The sequence below is a fragment of the Mastigoproctus giganteus genome, chromosome 3 (assembly GCF_048544385.1).
Source record: "Mastigoproctus giganteus isolate SK-2022 chromosome 3, ASM4854438v1, whole genome shotgun sequence".
Lineage (NCBI taxonomy): Eukaryota > Metazoa > Arthropoda > Arachnida > Uropygi > Thelyphonidae > Mastigoproctus > Mastigoproctus giganteus.
In genome coordinates this window covers 50,738,187-50,757,157 of record NC_143577.1, presented here as the reverse complement: position 1 = coordinate 50,757,157, position 18,971 = coordinate 50,738,187, and the positions used below count along the sequence as shown (strand labels likewise).

The 18,971-nt window shown below is 37.7% G+C and overlaps 1 protein-coding gene across 1 annotated transcript in view; it reads right to left on the bottom strand.

Annotated features, from left to right (window-relative positions):
• Positions 1-18,971, bottom strand: part of rt (Protein O-mannosyltransferase rt) — a 207,466-nt gene that overhangs the window by 48,988 nt on the left and 139,507 nt on the right. Inside the window, exon 13 of the mRNA XM_090369975.1 lies at positions 7,612-7,708. Within this exon, the coding sequence (XP_090226101.1) occupies positions 7,612-7,708 (97 nt within the window). The remainder of the gene's footprint in view (positions 1-7,611; positions 7,709-18,971) is intronic.

Below are 18,971 nucleotides of genomic sequence, written 5' to 3'. Positions count from 1 at the left end.
TTATTTCGCCAGGGCCCAGAGAAGATTGTTGTCGGCTATCGGAAATTGATTGATGAAAAGAGAAAGTCAACACTGTTCAAATATTTCCACGACAGTAATTTCTTCATTGTGTATTTTATGTCAGAGATTCCCAAAGTTTCTCGGTTCACGGTGCCTTTAATGTCAGTAATTTTTTCAAGGCGCACCCAGACCAAAAGAAATACCTAACAGTTTCGTTTAGTAGTTAGGTCCAAACAACTTAATAAGAAATGCTGAAACTGTGAACTACCTCGAGCTAGTAGTTCGCACGGTGTCCGACAGATGTCGAGTATCGCTGTGTTTTCCTAGAAAATTTAAATTATTCCACGGTGCACAGTTTAAGAACCGCTGTTTTATGCAATAAACATTTAATTCCATTTATTTTCATTATCTTTTACATTATATACAGTTAAAAAGTTATTTAAAAGGTATTTTTAAAATTCTTTATGGACATTCCAGACGGTCAAGGACCAATTATAATTTTTCCTATTGGTTATTATATTCGATTAACGCCTTCCCGTTTTGCGCGATGCGCTCGCGGGATGGATTAATCGCGTTAATCGAGGCCTGCCTGTATAGGAGAAGTTTGTACCTAGGTGAAAATATTCTGGGATAATATCAAGATTCAGATCGTTGTTAAGTCATTTAAGAAGTGTGGCATTTCAAATGCCATAGATGGAACTGAGGACGAGGCAATATACGAAGGCAGTGATTCGTCATCAGACACAGACGAGGACAAGCTAATGGATGGGAGTTTTGACAGTGATGAGTTGTATGAATTTTATGATGAATAAAACTTGAGTTCAATAACTTTGTGTAATACGTTTTTTTTCAAATTTCGGGCCCCAAAATTAAGGTGCGTCTTATACATGGGGAAATATGGTATTTTTGGATGTGAAATATAAATCTAAATAAAAATGTTTACTAATGTACATAATACCTTATTTGTTACCAAATCAATTTATGATGTTAATATTTGTGATGCAATCAAAAAATAGGTTGCTCAGAATTTTTTAAGCTAGGACTCGAATTCGGTATTTTGGACTCTACTCTGACACAGACTCACTTAGCCCCAAAATACAGAGTCTTTCCAAACCTTAATCCTGATACCATTGCTAAATTCTTCAATGAACCGGAGTAGTTTCTCAGTTGCCGTGTAGAGCTTGATGTCATCCTTGTAGATCAGGTGGAAGAGGGTGTACAGGTTTTTCCTTCCTTCTTTGAGGTTATATCCATACTTGCTGTTGTTGAGCATAGTGGATAGCGGGTTGAGTGCTAGAAATAACCACAGTGGGCTCAGATCATCTCCCTGAAAGATTACTCCTGATGGAGATCCGTTTGGTTGTGATGTTCTTGACCTTGATGGTGATACTCCATTTTACCATGGTTACTTCTAGGAAGTTTGTCACTGTCAGAGTGACTCTGTAGATCTTCAGCATCTCTATTAGCCAGCTATGAGGCACGGAGTTAAAGGCCTTGTGGTAATCGATGTAGGCTGTGTACAGATTGTGGCACTTATTCTAGGCTTGCTTACTAATGTTATTAGTGGAGTCCCTCAGGGTTCAGTATTGGGTCCATTATTGTTTTCTGTATTTATAAATGATATTGATGATGGTATATCAAGCTTAATGTCCAAGTTTGAAGACAATACGAAGGTTGGCAGGGTTGTCAAGGACACTACTGACACTATGCTACTGCAACAGGATCTGGAAAGGTTGAGCAGATGGGCTGAGAGGTGGAAAATGAAGTTTAACATTGACAAATGTAAAGTACTACATATGGGAAACAGCAACCCCAGAGCAACGTATCAACTCTGTGGTACTACACTGACAGTGGTAGAGAATGAAAGGGACCTGGGGGTGGTTGTGCAGGCAGATATGAAGTTTTCTGAGCAGTGCAGACGGGCGGCAAGAGTAGCTCATGGTGTATTGTCAATGATATATAGGAATTTTTCTAGCAGGGATAAGGAGGTGATTATTCCATTGTATAAGGCAATGGTCAGACCACACCTAGAGTACTGTACACAGGTCTGGAGGCCTCATTTCAAGAAGGATGTAGAGATGCTGGAACGAGTACAGAGAAGGGCAACAAGATTAGTGAATGGAACAAAGGGGTGCTCTTATGAAGAAAGGCTTAAGTTTTGCAAATTACAGTGTCTGGAGACTAGGCAATGGCGAGGTGATCTGATAGAGGTGTATAAAGCCTTGAATGGTTTAAGCATGCTCAATGCTGATGGGATTCTTCCTCTTGCTCAGAATAATCACCTGAGAGGGCATAAATTCAAATTGAGAAAGGACAGATGTAGGATAGACGTGAGGAAATTTGCCTTTAGCCAGCGGGTGGTTGGTTGGTGGAATAGACTTCCATCCCTTGTTGTGGAAGTTGATAGCCTAAATAAGTTTAAGGCTCAGCTGGACAGGTATTTTGAACGAACAGAGGGGTGAAGTGGTTTTTTTTTTTTTTGTTTTTTTTTTTTTTTTGGCTGATGCTGCATAAGCTTGCTTTCTTGCATCAAATGCCTCTACTAATGCTAATGCTAATAACTGTGGCATTCAACAGTTAATTGCTACTTGCATCCTTTCTGTTGTTTGGCCATGGTGTTCTGGCTTTCCAAGTGGTCTAATATCTTTTTGGTTATGCAGCTGGTCAGGATCTTGTATATCATTGGGAAACAGGTGATCAGCCTGTTTTTTTGACAGGTTTCTTCTATTCTGGTCTTTAGCCTTCAGATACGATTCCTTGAGTAAGAAACTTTGGGATTGTCTCTGGGTGACTTATCATTCAGCTGAACTGCTCTGCTAGGTGCTTGTGTGTGCAAGTGAGCTTCATGTACCAGTCACTGCAAGGAGTTGTGGACATTATCTATTCGTGGGGTTCATCAATTGTGGGACTTCCTGATGTTGTACTACTTCCTCCCGAATCTCCCATTCTCTCATCTCTTGTACGTCCTTAGTTTTCTTCCATTCTAATTCTATCCAGGAGGGCTGTTATGTCTTACTTCAGTGTTCCCAGAACTCCTCAATTGTCTTCTGCTCGGGTGGTCTGTTTCCATCTTTCCCGTCTTGTCCGATACTCCTGTAGAAGGATCTTTGGTTTTCATCAAAGTTTAAGTTCTTTATTTTCCTTTGGGAGCTCTCTTTATATCAGCACAGTCTCTTGATGACTGTGAGGAGGTTCTGCTTTGGTATGTCTAACTATTCTCTGTTTTTTGGTCTCACGTTTCTGTGGTTGTTGTCTCTCCTGAGGATGCTCTTCACTTATCCAATCAATTTCTTACGCCTATTAACCCATTAATACTGAGTCAACTGGTCTATCCTGACTCTTAATTCTTCTATCTTCTGCTGAAGTCTTCTTTCCCAAGCTGGCAATTCCTTGTTTTTTCATTTTTTCTGCTCTGGTCTCTCTCGTTTCTCTTCCATTAATCATAGTAGCTGCCATGGCAGCACAGTATACAGCTGTGTGGATGCTCTCCAGCGTTGTACCATTAGCATTAGCATTAGTAGAGGCATTTGATGCAAGAAAGCAAGCTTATGCAGCATCAGCCAAAAAAAAAAAAAAAACCCCACTTCCACTTCACCCCTCTGTTCGTTCAAAATACCTGTCCAGCTGAGCCTTAAACTTATTTAGGCTATCAACCTCCACCACAAGGGATGGCAGTCTGTTCCACCAACCAACCAACCACCCGCTGGCTAAAGGCAAATTTCCGCACGTCTATCCTACATCTGTCTTTCCTCAATTTGAATTTATGCCCTCTCAGGTGATTTTTCTGAGCTAGAGGAAGAATCCCATCAGCATTGAGCATGCTTAAACCATTCAAGGCTTTATACACCTCTATCAGATCACCTCGCTGGTGCCTAGTCTCCAGACACTGTAATTTGCAAAACTTAAGCCTTTCTTCGTAAGAGCACCCCTTTGTTCCATTCACTAATCTTGTTGCCCTTCTCTGTACTCGTTCCAGCAGCTCTACATCCTTCTTGAAATGAGGCCTCCAGACCTGTATACAGTACTCTAGGTGTGGCCTGACCATTGCCTTATACAATGGAATAATCACCTCCTTATCCCTGCTGGAAAAATTCCTGTATATCATTGACAATACTCCATGAGCTACTCTTGCAGCTCGTCTGCACTGCTCAGAGAACTTCATATCTGCCTGCACAATTACCCCCAGGTCCTTTTCATTCTCTACCACTGTCAGTGTAGTACCACAGAGTTGATACGTTGCTCTGGGGTTGCTTTTTCCCATGTGTAGTACTTTACATTTGTCAATGTTAAACTTCATTTGCCACCTCTCAGCCCATCTGCTCAACCTTTCCAGATCCTGTTGCAGCAGCATAGTGTCAGTAGTGTCCTTGACAACCCTGCCAACCTTTGTATCATCTGCAAACTTGGACATTAAGCTTGATATACCATCATCAATAGCATTTATAAATACAGAAAACAATAATGGACCCAACACTGAGCCCTGAGGGACTCCACTAATAACATTAGTCCACGATGAGCAGTGTCCATTGATTACCACTCTCTGTCTTCTCCCCCTCAACCACCCCTTTATCCATAGCAGCAATTTGCCTCCAATGTCACACTGCTCCAATTTGTGTAGCAGTCTTCCATGTGCAACAGTATCAAAAGCCTTTCTAAGATCCAAGTATATAATATCAAAGTTATTCCCTGCATCCAGTTCTTTTGTGACTGCATCATAGTATCGAATCAAGTTGGTCAGGCAAGACTTCCCCTTAACAAAACCATGCTGTGTCTGAGCTATAACTGAAGTCTTGTCTAAATGATCCTGCAGTGCTTCTTTAACCAGTGCCTCCATTAATTTTCCTGGAACAGAAGTTAAGCTCACAGGTATATAATTACTTGTGTCAGCCTTTGATCCTCCTTTGTGAATTGGGGTCACATTTGCACATTTCCAGTCTATGGGTACCTCCCCTGAGTCCAAGGAAGCTCTCATAATTATGGCTAAGGGTTTGCTTACTTCCTTTGCTGCCTCCTTTAATATAACTGGATAGATCCCATCCACCCCGGGTGCCTTTCTTGTGTTTATCTTCAACAGTTTCTCCTCCACTTTACTCCCAGTTATTTCAAGATTCTGTAGCTTACTGCTAGAGTTGAATACACCTCTGGCATTCCCCTTGCTGAATAACTCCTCATGTGTGAATGTCGATGCAAAATATTCATTTAGTTTGTTAGCTACCTGAGCAGGATCATCAACAGTTGACCCATCAATATCAAGTGGACCAATCTGATTCATCCCCTTCCTTCTAGAGTTTACATAAGTAAAGAACTCTTTTCTGTTTTTCTTTGCATCCCTTGCCAAGGATTTCTCGTAATCTGCCTTCGCCTGCCTAACCTCCTTTGTAACTTGGTTGCATATCAACTTGTATCTATCATAGGCTTCTGTGTCATGTGTTAATTTGTAAGTATCCCATGCATTTTTCTTCTCTGCCATATGCCTCATTAGTTCATCTGACATCCATTTTGGCCTAAACCTTGAACAATATTTCTTAGTTGGTATGTAAAGCCTAGTAGCTTCTTTGAATGCTTCCCATTTTGAATTTGCTGTTGGTAACATCATCAGTTGGTCCCACTGTATAGAATTTAAATACTGTCTCAGTCCATCGTAGTCGCCTTTACGGAAGCAATAACCCTTCCCTTTACCCCTAATGGTAGTTACCTCTTTGAGTAAATCCCACTTCAGCACACTGTGATCACTGCCACCTAGTGGTTCATTTATCTGCAGATTCTTAATGCATGAAGAATCACTGCTGATAATCAAATCAAGAGTATTACTCCCTCTAGTTGCCTCCCGAACATGCTGATGTAGAAAACAATCATCCAATAAATCCACAAAAGCCCTGCTAGTGTGTAAGTAACCAGCCCCCAAATTCCAGTCAATATCTGGGAAATTAAAATCTCCCATTATAAGACTCTCTGATTTACTGGCCCACTCTATTTCCCTGTACAGTTCCTTATTATACTCATCAGAGTCATTAGGCCTATAGCACACTCCTACTCTCAATTTTGATCTCCCAATGCTTATGTCACACCAAACTGACTCAACACTGCACTGTCCAGCGATGTCGACTGGCTTCACTTCCTTGGTTTTTATGTGTTTCTTAACTAATAGCATAACCCCTCCCCCCTTCCTATCCTGTCTATATCTGTGTGACACCACGTCTCTGATATTCCAACAATATCTGCCTTTGATGTTTTGAGCAATACCTCAAATTCATCAAATTTATTTACTAAACTCCTAGCATTGGTGTACACGCAAGTATACCTGCACCTGTTTCTATTCTTAGCTACCCTAACACAACCCATGTGTTTACTTGTACCGCAATGGCTCCCAGCAGTCTCTGAAATACCATGCATCTTGTTTTTCAGGCTTCTGCTCATTCTAATAGAAGCAGTGCAAGAATCTCTTTCACCTCTGCCAGTGGCTACTGTCAATCTATTGGTCTTTGTCTCCCCCCAAGCTAGCAGTTTTCCGACCCACCTAACACTGCCTCGATAGCATCAGCAAATATTCTTGCACCCTTTCTATTTAAGTGTATCCCATCCCTGTAGAAGCAATCTCTCCTGTTAACAAGTACAGTCCAGGCTGAAAAAAATTCTACCCCTTGAGCCTTGCACAATCTTTCCAGGGCCGAATTGATCGACAAGGCTCTCATCATATACTCCCTCCTATCGTGTCTGGGCAGAATTGCAGACACTTTCAAATTCAACCCTAATTCTCGGCTTTTGTTCAACAGTGACCTGTACTTGTTAAGTAATTCTGCCGGTCTCCTACTCTTAATATCGTTAGTGCCAACGTGTACAACTATATCACCTTTTGTGCCCTTAAAAGATGATATTCGCTCTACAACGTCATCAACCTTTGCCCCTGGCAGACATACCCTGGTCCTGTTCCACCTATCTTTTTTACAAAGCATGTTCCCCGTTTCCCTGACAATAGAGTCACCAACAACTACTAGTTCCTTCGGGACCAGCGCATTCTGCCTTTGTTATTGAGGTAACGTAATATTATTTGCCAATTGAGGTGGTCTGTGACTCTCTACAGGATTCTATTATTTTTATCCACAGGATTATTATTATTATTGCAAGTCTTTCAATGAATGAGAGATATTCTAGTTTTACCTCTGACCTATATTAACAACTAAAAATTATTTATTTTTTTCACACTAATTCACTTTTTTGATAAAATATATTATTTGCACTCTAGTCTCCTGGAATAATGCAATTTTTGGCATAAAAAAAAATTGCCAACCTCTTGTCCTAAGCAACCCATTTGCATACAAGATTATAAAGCTATAATCTGGATATATAAAGTTATATCCAGATATAAAAAGTTATATATAACTGTTATATACAGCTATATAACTGTTAAAACCTCCCATTTAAATTAACATAAATTTCATTACTGTTGATTTCCTTCACAGACATTTAATCAGAATATAACGACCCCAAAATGAAATTTCCCATTGAGAGGTCCTACGTCCTCTTTTAAAAAAAATCCCCTTTTTTCCATAATAGAATTATGAAATTTGAAATTTTCTCAAATATAGAAGTGAAAAAAATAAGAAAACTTACCACCCTCCAGAGATTCTGTGCAGGAAAAGAAATATTGTAGTCAATGTAACATGATACTTCCTGATGCTGAGGTGACATTGGAGCAGCTACATCATGGCTAAAAATAAAATTACTTCTTATTCATCATGGTATAACTACTGTATAAAGTAAAGTAACGGTAAAAATTGTATGGACTTTTTTCCTGCTTAATACAAAATGATGTGGCAAGCCTCTTTGTTATTTTAAACATAATTCATCTTGGGGAATAGTTAAAAGGTAGTGGTGGAATGCATTTGTAAAACTCCTGGGTGAAAACTCATAAAATAACACTCATTTAAAGCATAAGTTATTGCAAACAAGATTTTGTTGCACTGAAAATATTTAATTCAGGATTTACTTTACAATTATAATAATTAAGACACATACATTATTACCATTCCCTTTAGAGAACATATTACTTTTAGAAAAATTTAGTGAAGGAACATCTGTAAAGCCTATTTCATATTATTAACAGAATGCATGCCTTTGGACTTATCAGAGTTGATCAGAAAGAAAGGTTACAGAGGCAGTTATATTAGAAGAAATCATTAATGATTTCCTTTAATATAACTGCATAATATAACTTTAATGAAGACAAAAAAATATACATATTAAACTACCACTATCTATACACTATTTTTTCATATACAGTCGATTCCAGTTATTTGGGACACATCGGGACTAGTGCATTATGGCCCGATTAAGCGGCTGCCCCGATTATCCGAAGTTTCATGTAAATAGTTAAAAATTCAATGCCCCCCCCCACTCAAATCACGTTGCGATGGAGTCACCATTGTAAAGTACCGTTCGCTACACGATGTGTAATAAACGCCGGTCATTGTGATCACGTTTGTGAATTGAATTTTAATTCAATTAAACAGCGATTCTAATTAGCGAAAATAGGAGGAATATTATCCACAGGCTATAAAAGTAAAGATATATTAAGTACAAATTTACCCTTTATTACCTTACCAATTAAAAAATTAAATGATACGTGAAATTTGGAAGAATATACGTGATAATCGGAAGAATTAATACGTACTGTAATATGTACATACTAACTAAACTAGTTGACATTTCTGTTCACTGTCATTTGTGGGTGGGGGTTAAAATTTTAAAACATTAAAAAGATAAGCAATCAATAACAAAGAACACGGCACACACAAATTGCATATAACACCGAGTGAGAACGGAGTAACAAATTATGAAGCTTTAAAAATAGGATTGAAGAGAAGATTTTGAAAATTATTTTTTTTATATAATTGAAGAGAAGATTCTGAAAATTATTTTTTTTATATGATTGAAGATTCCATAGAAGTGTAAACGCATTTTACCATAATAACCCACAGAATTCCAGCTGTCGGTATTATCGCAAATTCAATAAGATCGAGTTTACTATCAGTTTATGATAGATTTCACTAACACAAAAGCCCAATAAACAGGTGACTGCTAATTGTTTTTATTGTTTTATCGTTGTGACCTCCAGAAATCCGACCGTACCACGTAGTTCGGTCGGAGACAATTGGAGGGTAATCTTCAGTGCTGCGGTTTCCTGCTCTGATTAAACGGCATTTTGTCCCAATTAAGCGAAGTAAACCCTGGCTATTTTCCCGATTGGGTTCTGTTTTTTAAGATTTGCCCCAAATAAACGGCTGCCCTGATTAACCGGAATCCACTGTATTAGTATTAGCAAAATTAGTATTAGCAATGGCCACATGGTGCAAGGAAGCCTGTGACTTATGCTGCACCACCCAAAAAAATAAATAAGTAATAATAATAAATAATAATAATTAAATAAAATAAAAAATAAAATAAAATAAAAAATAAAATAACAAAAAAATAAATAAAATAAAATAATAAGAATAAAATAATAATAAGAAGAAAATTAGGGAAAAAAATAATAATAATTAATAAGAGAAAAGAAAATAGACAACCTATGCATTTCCCCACTCCCATAGGTAATTACAGGAATACCTTGCTTAGCACAGCTTTAAACAGCACGGGTTTCACTATAAAATGGTTTTCAATTAAATTTAAGTTGAAAATTTACTGTACATATTAAAACTCCTTCAATAGCCTAGACACGTACTCTACATATATGCTGTGTTGTCGTAGCCTATGTACGGGAAAATATATGTGCTGCGATGCCAACTGTATTGTCTCATATATGCTGCACATATGACAGTAGTCCCCTCGGCCATTCAGTGGCAACAGTGTCCACTTTTCTGAATTCCATCCTGACGAGACGACATGATAGCTTTCAAACTTTTCATTTCACAATTTATTTTTTACCCCTCTAAATACAATCAAAAATATATCTACTGTCTTGGTTAGAAATCATTGCCAACAACATGCGTTATGTTTGGTAGCATGTTTTGCCCCATTTGGCAAATTATATCATTGCTTTTGAATTGCGAGTTCAGAAAATTGCCGACGACATTGTGAAGATCGTAAAAGACTTGGGATTCGAAACTTTGGATACTGCCAATGTACATGACTGCATTGACTCGCATGCAAATAACTTAGATGATGCAACTCTCCTTGAAATTGATAAAAAAATTGCATATGAAGAAAAGAAAAACAATTGTGAAGTGAATAACACCAAAATGCCACCAAAAGAATTTTAAACAGAAGAATTGAAGAAAGTTTTTCGGGGCTTGACATTGCCTGCGAGGCAATTATGAATGAAGATCCAAATGTTGGATATAGCATCCAGATATGGCAAATTTTATAAAATGGGATTCAATGCTATAAAGACTTGTATACTGAGAAAAGAAGAGATGACTTCACCAAACTTCATCTTTGAAATACCCAAATAAACAATAAAGCTTTTTTCTCATCTCTCATGATGTTACCTTTTCATTAATAAAATTTTTGCAGTATTTTTTATTTCAAATCCTTTTAATTTGCTATCAAGCATAAATTGTTTATAGATTTATTATAATTTGTACATAGACTGTTTCTCTGGTACACATTCATTTAAAATGCATTATAATTATACCTCAACCAGCATGGTTTCACATAACACGGAACAGTTTCGGTACCAATTATCAGTGCTATGCGGGGTATTGCTGTATTAGCATTAGCAAGGGAAAATGATGTAAGAAAGCAAGCTTATATACCATCAGCCAAAAAAAAAAAAATCTTCTAATTTCACCCATCCACTAATTCCAAATGTTTGTCTAGTTCAGCCTTGAATCTGTTTAACCTATCAACTTCTACAACAATAGATGGAAGTTTGTTCCAGCAATCAACCACCTGCTGGCTAAAGGCAAACTTCCGCACATCTATCCTACAACTGTCTTTCCTCAATTTGAATTTATGCCCTCTCAGGTGATTATTCTGAGCAAGAGGAAGAATCCCATCAGCATTGAACATGCTCAAACCATTCAAGGCTTTATACACCTCAATCAGATCACCTCGCAGGTGCCTCGTCTCCAGACACTGTATGTAATTTGCAAAACTTAAGCCTTTCTTCGTAAGAGCAACCCTTTGTTCCATTCACTAATCTTGTTGTCCTCCTGTGTACTCGTTCCAACAGCTCTACATTCTTCTTAAAATGAGGCCCTCCAGACCTGTATACAGTACTCAAGGTGTGCCTGACCATTGCCTTATACAAGGGGATAATCACCTCCTTATCCTGCTAGAAAAATTCCTGTATATCATTGACAAGGCACCGTGAGCTACTCTTGCAGATCGTCTACACTGCTCAGAAAACTTCATATCTGCCTGCACAATTGCCCCCAGGTCCTTTTCACTCTCTACCACTGTCAGTGTAGTACCACACAGTTGATACATTACTCTGGGGTTAATGCTTCCCATATGCAGTACTTTACATTTGTCAATGTTTAACTTCACTTGCCACCTCTCAACCCATCTGCTCAACTTTTCTAGATCCTGTTGCAGCAGCTTATTGACATTAGTGTCATTGACAACCCTGCCGACCTTTGTATCATCTCAAACTGGAACATTAGGCCCGATATAACAACAATGGACACAACACTGACCACAACACTGAACACTGGGGGGACTCCACTAATAACATTAGTCCGTGAAGAACAGCGTCCATTGATTACCACTCTGTCTTCTCTCACTCAACTATCCCTTTATCCATAGCAGCAATTTGCCTCCAATGCCACACTGCTCCAATTTGTGCAGCAGTCTTCCATGTGCAATAGTATCAAAAGCCTTTCTAAGATCCAAATATATAATATCAAAATTATTCTTTGCATCCAGTTCCTTTTGACCATATCATAGTATCCAATCTAGTTGGTCAGACAAGACTTTCCCTTAACAAATCCATGCTGTGTCCGAGCTATAACTGAAGTCTTGTCTAAATGATCCTGCAATGCTTCTTTAACCAGTGCCTCCATTAACTTCCCTGGAACATAAGTTAAACTAACAGGTCTGTAATTACCTGTGTCTTCCTTTGTGGATTTGGGGTCACATTTGCACTTTTCCAGTCCACGGATATCTTCCCTGAGTCCAAGAAAGCTGTCATAATTATGGCTATGGGTTTGCTTACTTCCTTTGCTGCCTCCTTTAATATAACTGGATAGATTCCATCCACCCCAGGTGCCTTTCTTATGTTTATCTTGACTAATTGGTATATCATGACTAATTAGTTCATCTGACATCCATTTCGGCCTAAATCTTGAACAATATTTCTTAGTTGGCATGAAAGGCCTAGTAGCTTCCAAGATTATTTCTTTGAATGCATCCCATTTCGAATTTGCTGCCATAGGCTTCTGTGTCACCTGATACTTTATATGCATCCCATACATTCTTCTTCTCTGTCTTCTTCTTCTCTTATGTCAAGGCAAACAGACTCAAAATTGCATTGTCCACCAACATCAATTGGATGCACTTCCTTAGATTTTATGCGTTTTTTAAATAACAGCATAACCCCTCCTCCCTTCCTGTCCTGTCTATCCTTTCTGTACACATTTTACTCCCCAAATTCCAATTCCGCACTGCTTATGTCTGTGGGACACCATGTCTCTGATATCCCAAAAATATCTGCCATTGATGTCTTCACTAGCACTTCAAGCTCATCAAATTTATTAACTATACTCCTAGTATTGGTGTACATGCAAGTATACATGCACTGTTTGTACTCTTAGGTTACCCTAACACAGCCCATGTATTTACTTCTTCCACTATGACTCCAGCTATGACTATCCAGCTGACCTTTGAATTTCCCCAAACTGTCAGCCTCTACCACCCAGGTAGGTAACTTATCCCAGTAATTTATAACTCACTGGCTAAAATAAAAATTCCTGCAATCCAGTCCAAACATCTCCCCCCCCCCCGTAATTTGAAATTATGTAACCTTAGCATTAGTAGAGGCATATGATGCAAGAGAGCAAGCTTTTGCACCATCAGCCAAAAATAATAATAATAAAATAAAACCGGTCCCATTTCACCCCTCCGTTCATTCCAAATACCTGTCCAGCTCAGCCTTAAATTTATTTAGGCTATCAACTTCCATAACAAAGGATGAAAGTCTGTTCCACCAACCAACTACCCGCTGGCTAAAGGCAAACTTCCGCACATCTATCCTACATCTGTCTTTCCTCAATTTGAATTTATGCCCTCTCAGGTAATTATTCTGAGCAAGAGGAAGAATCCCATCAGCATTGAGCATGCTCAAACTATTCAAGGCTTTCACCTCAATCAGATCACCTCACAGGTGCCTAGTCTCCAGACACTGTAATTTGCAAAATTTAAGCCTTTCTTCGTAAGAGCAACCCTTTGTTCCATTCACTAATCTTGTTGCATTTCTATGTACTCGTTCCAACAGCTCTACATCCTTCTTAAAACGACCATTGCCTTATACAAGGTGATATCACCTTCTTATCCCTGCTAGAAAAATTCCTGTAGCAAAATAGCAGCAATTTGCCTCCAATGCCACACTGCTCCAATTTGTTCAGCAATCTTCCATGTGCAACAGTATCAAAAGCCTTTCTAAGTTCCAAATATATGATATCAAAGTTATTCCCTGCATCCAATTCCTTTGTGACCACATCATAGTATCCAATCAAATTGGTCAGGCAAGACTTTCCCTTAACAAAACCATGCTGTGTCCAAGCTATAACTGAAGTCTTGTCTAGATGATCCTGCAGTGCTTCTTTAACCAGTGCCTCCATTAATTTTCCTGGAACAGAAGTTAAACTAACAGTTCTATAATTACTTGTGTCACCCTTTGATCCTCCTTTTTGAACTGGGGTCGTATTTGCACATCTCCAGTCCATCTCCAGTCTCCTCTACTTTCTTCTCAGTTATTACAAAATCATCTAGCTCACTGCCAGAGTTTAACTCATCTCTGGCATTCCCCTCCCTGAATAACTCCTCATGGGTGAATGTAGATGCAAAATACTCATTTAGTTTGTTAGTCACCTGAGCAGGATCATCAACAGTTGAACCATCAATATCCAGTGGACCAATCTGATTCATCCCTTTCCTTTTAGAGTTTACATAGGTAAAGAACTCTTTGTTGTTTTTCTTTGCATCCTTTCCCAAGGATTTCTCATAATCTACCTTTGCCTGCCTAATCTCCTTTGTGACTTGGTTACAGACCAGCTTATATCTATCATAGGCTTCCATGTCACCCATTAATTTATATGTATCCCATGCATTTTTCTTCTCTGCCATATGTCTCATTAGTTCATCTGACATCCATTTAGGCCTAAACCTTGAACAATATTTCTTAGTATGTAAAGCCTAGTAGCTTCCAAGATGAATTCTTTGAATGCTTCCCATTTTGAATTTGCTGTTGGTAACATCATCAGTTGGTCCCACCGTAGTCGCCTTTACGAAAGCAAAAACCCTTCCCTTTACCCCCTGATGGTAGTAACCTCTTTGAGTAAATCCCAATTCTGCACCTGTGATCACTGCCACCTAGTGGTTCCTTTATCTGCAGATTCTTAATGCATGAAAAATCACTACTGATAATCAGATCAAGAGTATTACTCCCTCTAGTTGCCCCCCGAACATGCTGATGTAGAAAACAATCATCCAATAAATACACAAAAGCCTTGCTAGTGTGTGAGTGACCAACCCACAAATTCCAGTCGATATCTGGGAAATTAAAATCACCATTATAAGACTCTCTGATTTACTGGCACACTATTTCTCTGGACAGTTTGTTATTATACTCATCAGAGTTGTTAGGCCTATAACACACTCCTCTTAATTTTGATCTCCCAATGCTTATGTCACAGAAAACTGACTCGACACTGCACTGTCCAGCGATGTCGACTGGCTTCACTTCCTTGGATTTTATATGTTTCTTAACTAATAGCATAACCCCTCCTCCCTTCCTATCCTATGTATCCTTCCTGTACACATTGTACTCCCCAAATTCCAGTTCTACATTTCTTATATCTGTGTGACACCACGTCTCTGATATCCCAACAATATCTGCCTTTGATGTTTGAGCAATACCTCAAATTTATCAAATTTATTCACCAAACTCCTAGCATTGGTCTACAGGCAAGTATACATGCACCTGTTCCTATTCTTAACTACCCTAACACAACCAATGTGTTTACTTGTACCTCAATCACTCCCAGCAGTCTCTGAAATACCTTGCTTCTTGTTTTCCAGACTGCTGCTCATTCCAATAGAAGCAGTGTAAGAATCACTTTTACCTCTGCCAGTGGCTACTGTTAATCTATTAATCTTTGTATCCCCCCAAGCTAGCAGTTTTCCGACTCACCTAACACTGCCTCGATAGTATCAGCAAATATTCTTGCACCCTTTCTATTTAAGTGTATCCCATCCCTGTAGAAGCAGTCTCCTCCTGTTAACAAGTACAGGCCAAGCTGAAAATAATTCTACCCCTTGAGCCTTGCACAATCTTTCCAGGGTCAAATTGATCGACAAGGCTCTCATCATGTACTACCTCCTATTGTGTCTGGGCAGAATTGCTGCACTTTCAAATTCAGCCCTAATTCACAGCTTTTTTTTTTTCAACAGTTACCTGTACTTGTTAAGTAATTCTGCCGGTCTCCTACTCTTAATATCATTAGTGCCAAAGTGTACAACAATATCACCTTATGTGCCCAAAAAGATGATATCTGCTCTACAACGTCATCAACCTTGGCCCCTGGCAGACATACCCTGGTCCTGTTCCACCTATCAGGACCAGGGTATGTCTTAATGACATATTTCCTTATTCTTTTCTCATTTATGATCATGGATATATTTACATTACTGGTTTTTTTTTTTTTTTTTATCAATTCAACACTCCAACATAAATAAATCACTTTTTTGTTAGGGTGTATATGCTATTACCAATGTTTTGATATACTCGTGGCTATTTTTTTGTTCTAAACATTTATGTTGATTCTTTGCATGCATCTATCATTTATCAAAGGCTTATCACAATTAAACAAAAAATAGCCTAATTTTCATTTAATTTCATTAATACCTCTAATAGTATTGTCTTTATTTCTCGATAAAATATCTTAAAACAAAGGTACTTTAAATCCCTTGAAATTTTTTTTCTTAATTTTAAAGTTTCATCATTAAGAAGTTATGGTGCCACATTCATATACATGCCAACTTTTAGAATTCAGAATCTGGAAAATTTGCAATGCAGATCTGATCTAGCCAGAATGTACAAAAACCATATTACAGAATGTTCCTTCAAAAAATAATAATTAATATTATTGAGTAATTAATATGGAAATAGGAAAATTAGACACTAAAAAGCATTCTTGGGCAAGGCTCTCAAAACTACGTGGGAGTTCACTGACATACAAGTTAGTGCAATCGCATTGTTTTTATACGTAGCAAACTACCCAAAGTAGGTAAATGGCATTGTTTTAATTATATCTCATATTGTGAAAACGTTCACAACAAGTTGCCATGATATTGAACTATATCAAATAAGTAACGCTTCACCAATGGAGAGGACTATTGTTACTTATTCTCAGTGGATACCACCACCCAAAAGGCACCACTTCAAGGCTTTTTGGCCTCTCTTCGATGGGTGGGTGGGTGGGCAGGTACCCTGTTATACCTCATAACTGAGTCATCATGAATGCTACACCAGGAATGTTCAAGAACGTTTTTATAGCCTTCTTTTCTTAAAATTCCTTCAATTCTGACAATGTCACCCACTCCATAAAAACAGAAGCAACCACAGAATCATGATGGAACCACTAATGTGCTCGACTGTAGGCACTAAACAATGTGGCATCATATTTTCTTCAGTTGATTGCCTCACAAACTATGCTTGGATCCAAAATTTTCAAATTTGGATTTATCCATCCACAGTATGTTTTTCCACTCTTCAATTATCCAATGCTGATGGCTCTTAAGCCAGGCCAACCATTTCTTTCAATTTTCCAGTTTCAATAAGAATTTTTGGACAGCTACACAACCATGAAGTCCTGCTTGTTTAATACAATGTTTTACAGTGGACGTAGACATGAGTTGCTCCATTCCTATTGAACTCAGCCCAAGATATCAGTTGAAGTAAGTCATGATTGAGTTTAGAAATCCGTGTTATGATCTTATCTTGTGTGTTCTTTGTTACACATGATCATCCTGGCCATGGTTTGTTCTTTAAGCTGCCAGTCTCCTTGAATTGTTGAATGGTAATTTGTACTCCTTTAAATGAAACACCAGCTTTTTACCAATACTTTAAATGGAATAACTTTCTATACAAAGTTATAATACCACTTGTTTTTTCACTACCCAGTTCCTTATTTCTTGTCATATTTATCACAAAACTTACATCAAACACTTTCTGAATGACAGGTGTTCAATTTTATAAGTTACAGCTCTTACTCCTCAATTTATATTATTACAAAACACTCTAGAATCATCTACAATCTTTTATAAGAATAAAACAATACTCCCACTTTCTAGAATATTCTAGAATCCTATAACTGGGCTTCTCAAATGGCAGTCCATGGGCCACTTCTGGCCCACTATGTTGTTTGAACTGGCCCACCAATTAGTAGCTGAAGAGTATGGAAATTGTGGAAAAAAATCAGTACAAGTTTAATAAATATAATAATGTTCTTGTTTATACTCCGGCACAACCACCAGATCAGTGGAGCGTACAATAAATCAATCAATATGAATGTTAATCGTATTTAGCAGTCATGGGCTTGAACATGAATTTGTTTTTATAGAAGTTATTTTGAATTTGCCACCAAGCTGAGAACAGTTAAGTTGTTTTAATTACTGATATCACTAAAGCTCTGTCACCTCTCTGTCGTGATGAAAGTTGCTTTCTGAGAGCTGATACATGGTTGTCAATATAGCTATTCTATAATTCAATGTAAATGTTTCAAATCCAAATCATTTTTTCAACACTAGAGTAGCTCTTTAAAAAAATGCAAAATTTGTTTTATAATCTCTGAATTTGTGTCATTTACAATGGTAGCCGCTTTTAAAAATAATTGTTCATATAAATGAAACAAATCAAATTACACCCATTTTTTTTTATCTTTATAAGATTGTGACATTGGTTTCTAGCAAGCCATGACTGAATTCACACAAACTCTAATATAACTGTTTTATTTAGCATTTTACGCAAAGTGTCCTTACGTACCTCTTTTTTTTTTAATTCTTTTTTTTTTTATTGTTGTTATTCAAATTTGCCCGAAAATGTCTTTCTCCAAACATAGAAAAGCTGACAGCGAAAACATCAGTTTAAAACAGAATGGACAAATGACTTTTGTTTCATACTACTTAATAATTTACCCATGTGTTTAATCTGTAATGAAGTCCTGCTAGTTGTTAAAGTATATAATCCAAAAAGACACTATGAGACCAAGCATAAAAATTTTCATGCAAAATTTCCCCCACATTTGAAATTCAGAGAAAATAAGCTTGATAAACTAAAAGCATCATACAGTCAGGTCAATGTAATATTGTGTGGACCTTCTGCACTGCAGGAAAAATGTATGGAAGCTTCTTTGAGAGTATCATGGATTCTAGCTAAGAAAATGCTACTCTAACCTCATGCTGAGGCAGTGAAACAATGCATATTAGAAACAGTAAAAGTATTAGAGGGGGAAGAACAGTTAAAAGTTTCAAAAGGTACCTTCATGAAATGATATGACTACACAATGCTGTTGTGAACTCGCAAACAATGTAGTTGATCAATTACTTCTGAATTGTCTGCATGCAAATAGTTTTCTTTAGCCATAGATGAAATTTCAAATTACACATGTACAGCCCAGCTTACAATTTTTGTGAGATTCTTTAATGGAATGTATTTGTTGAGACTAATAGCTCTACATGGATGGACAACAGGAGAAATAATCTGTTATGAAGTTTTAAAATTATTAACTTCCAAAGAACTCAGAACTGAATAT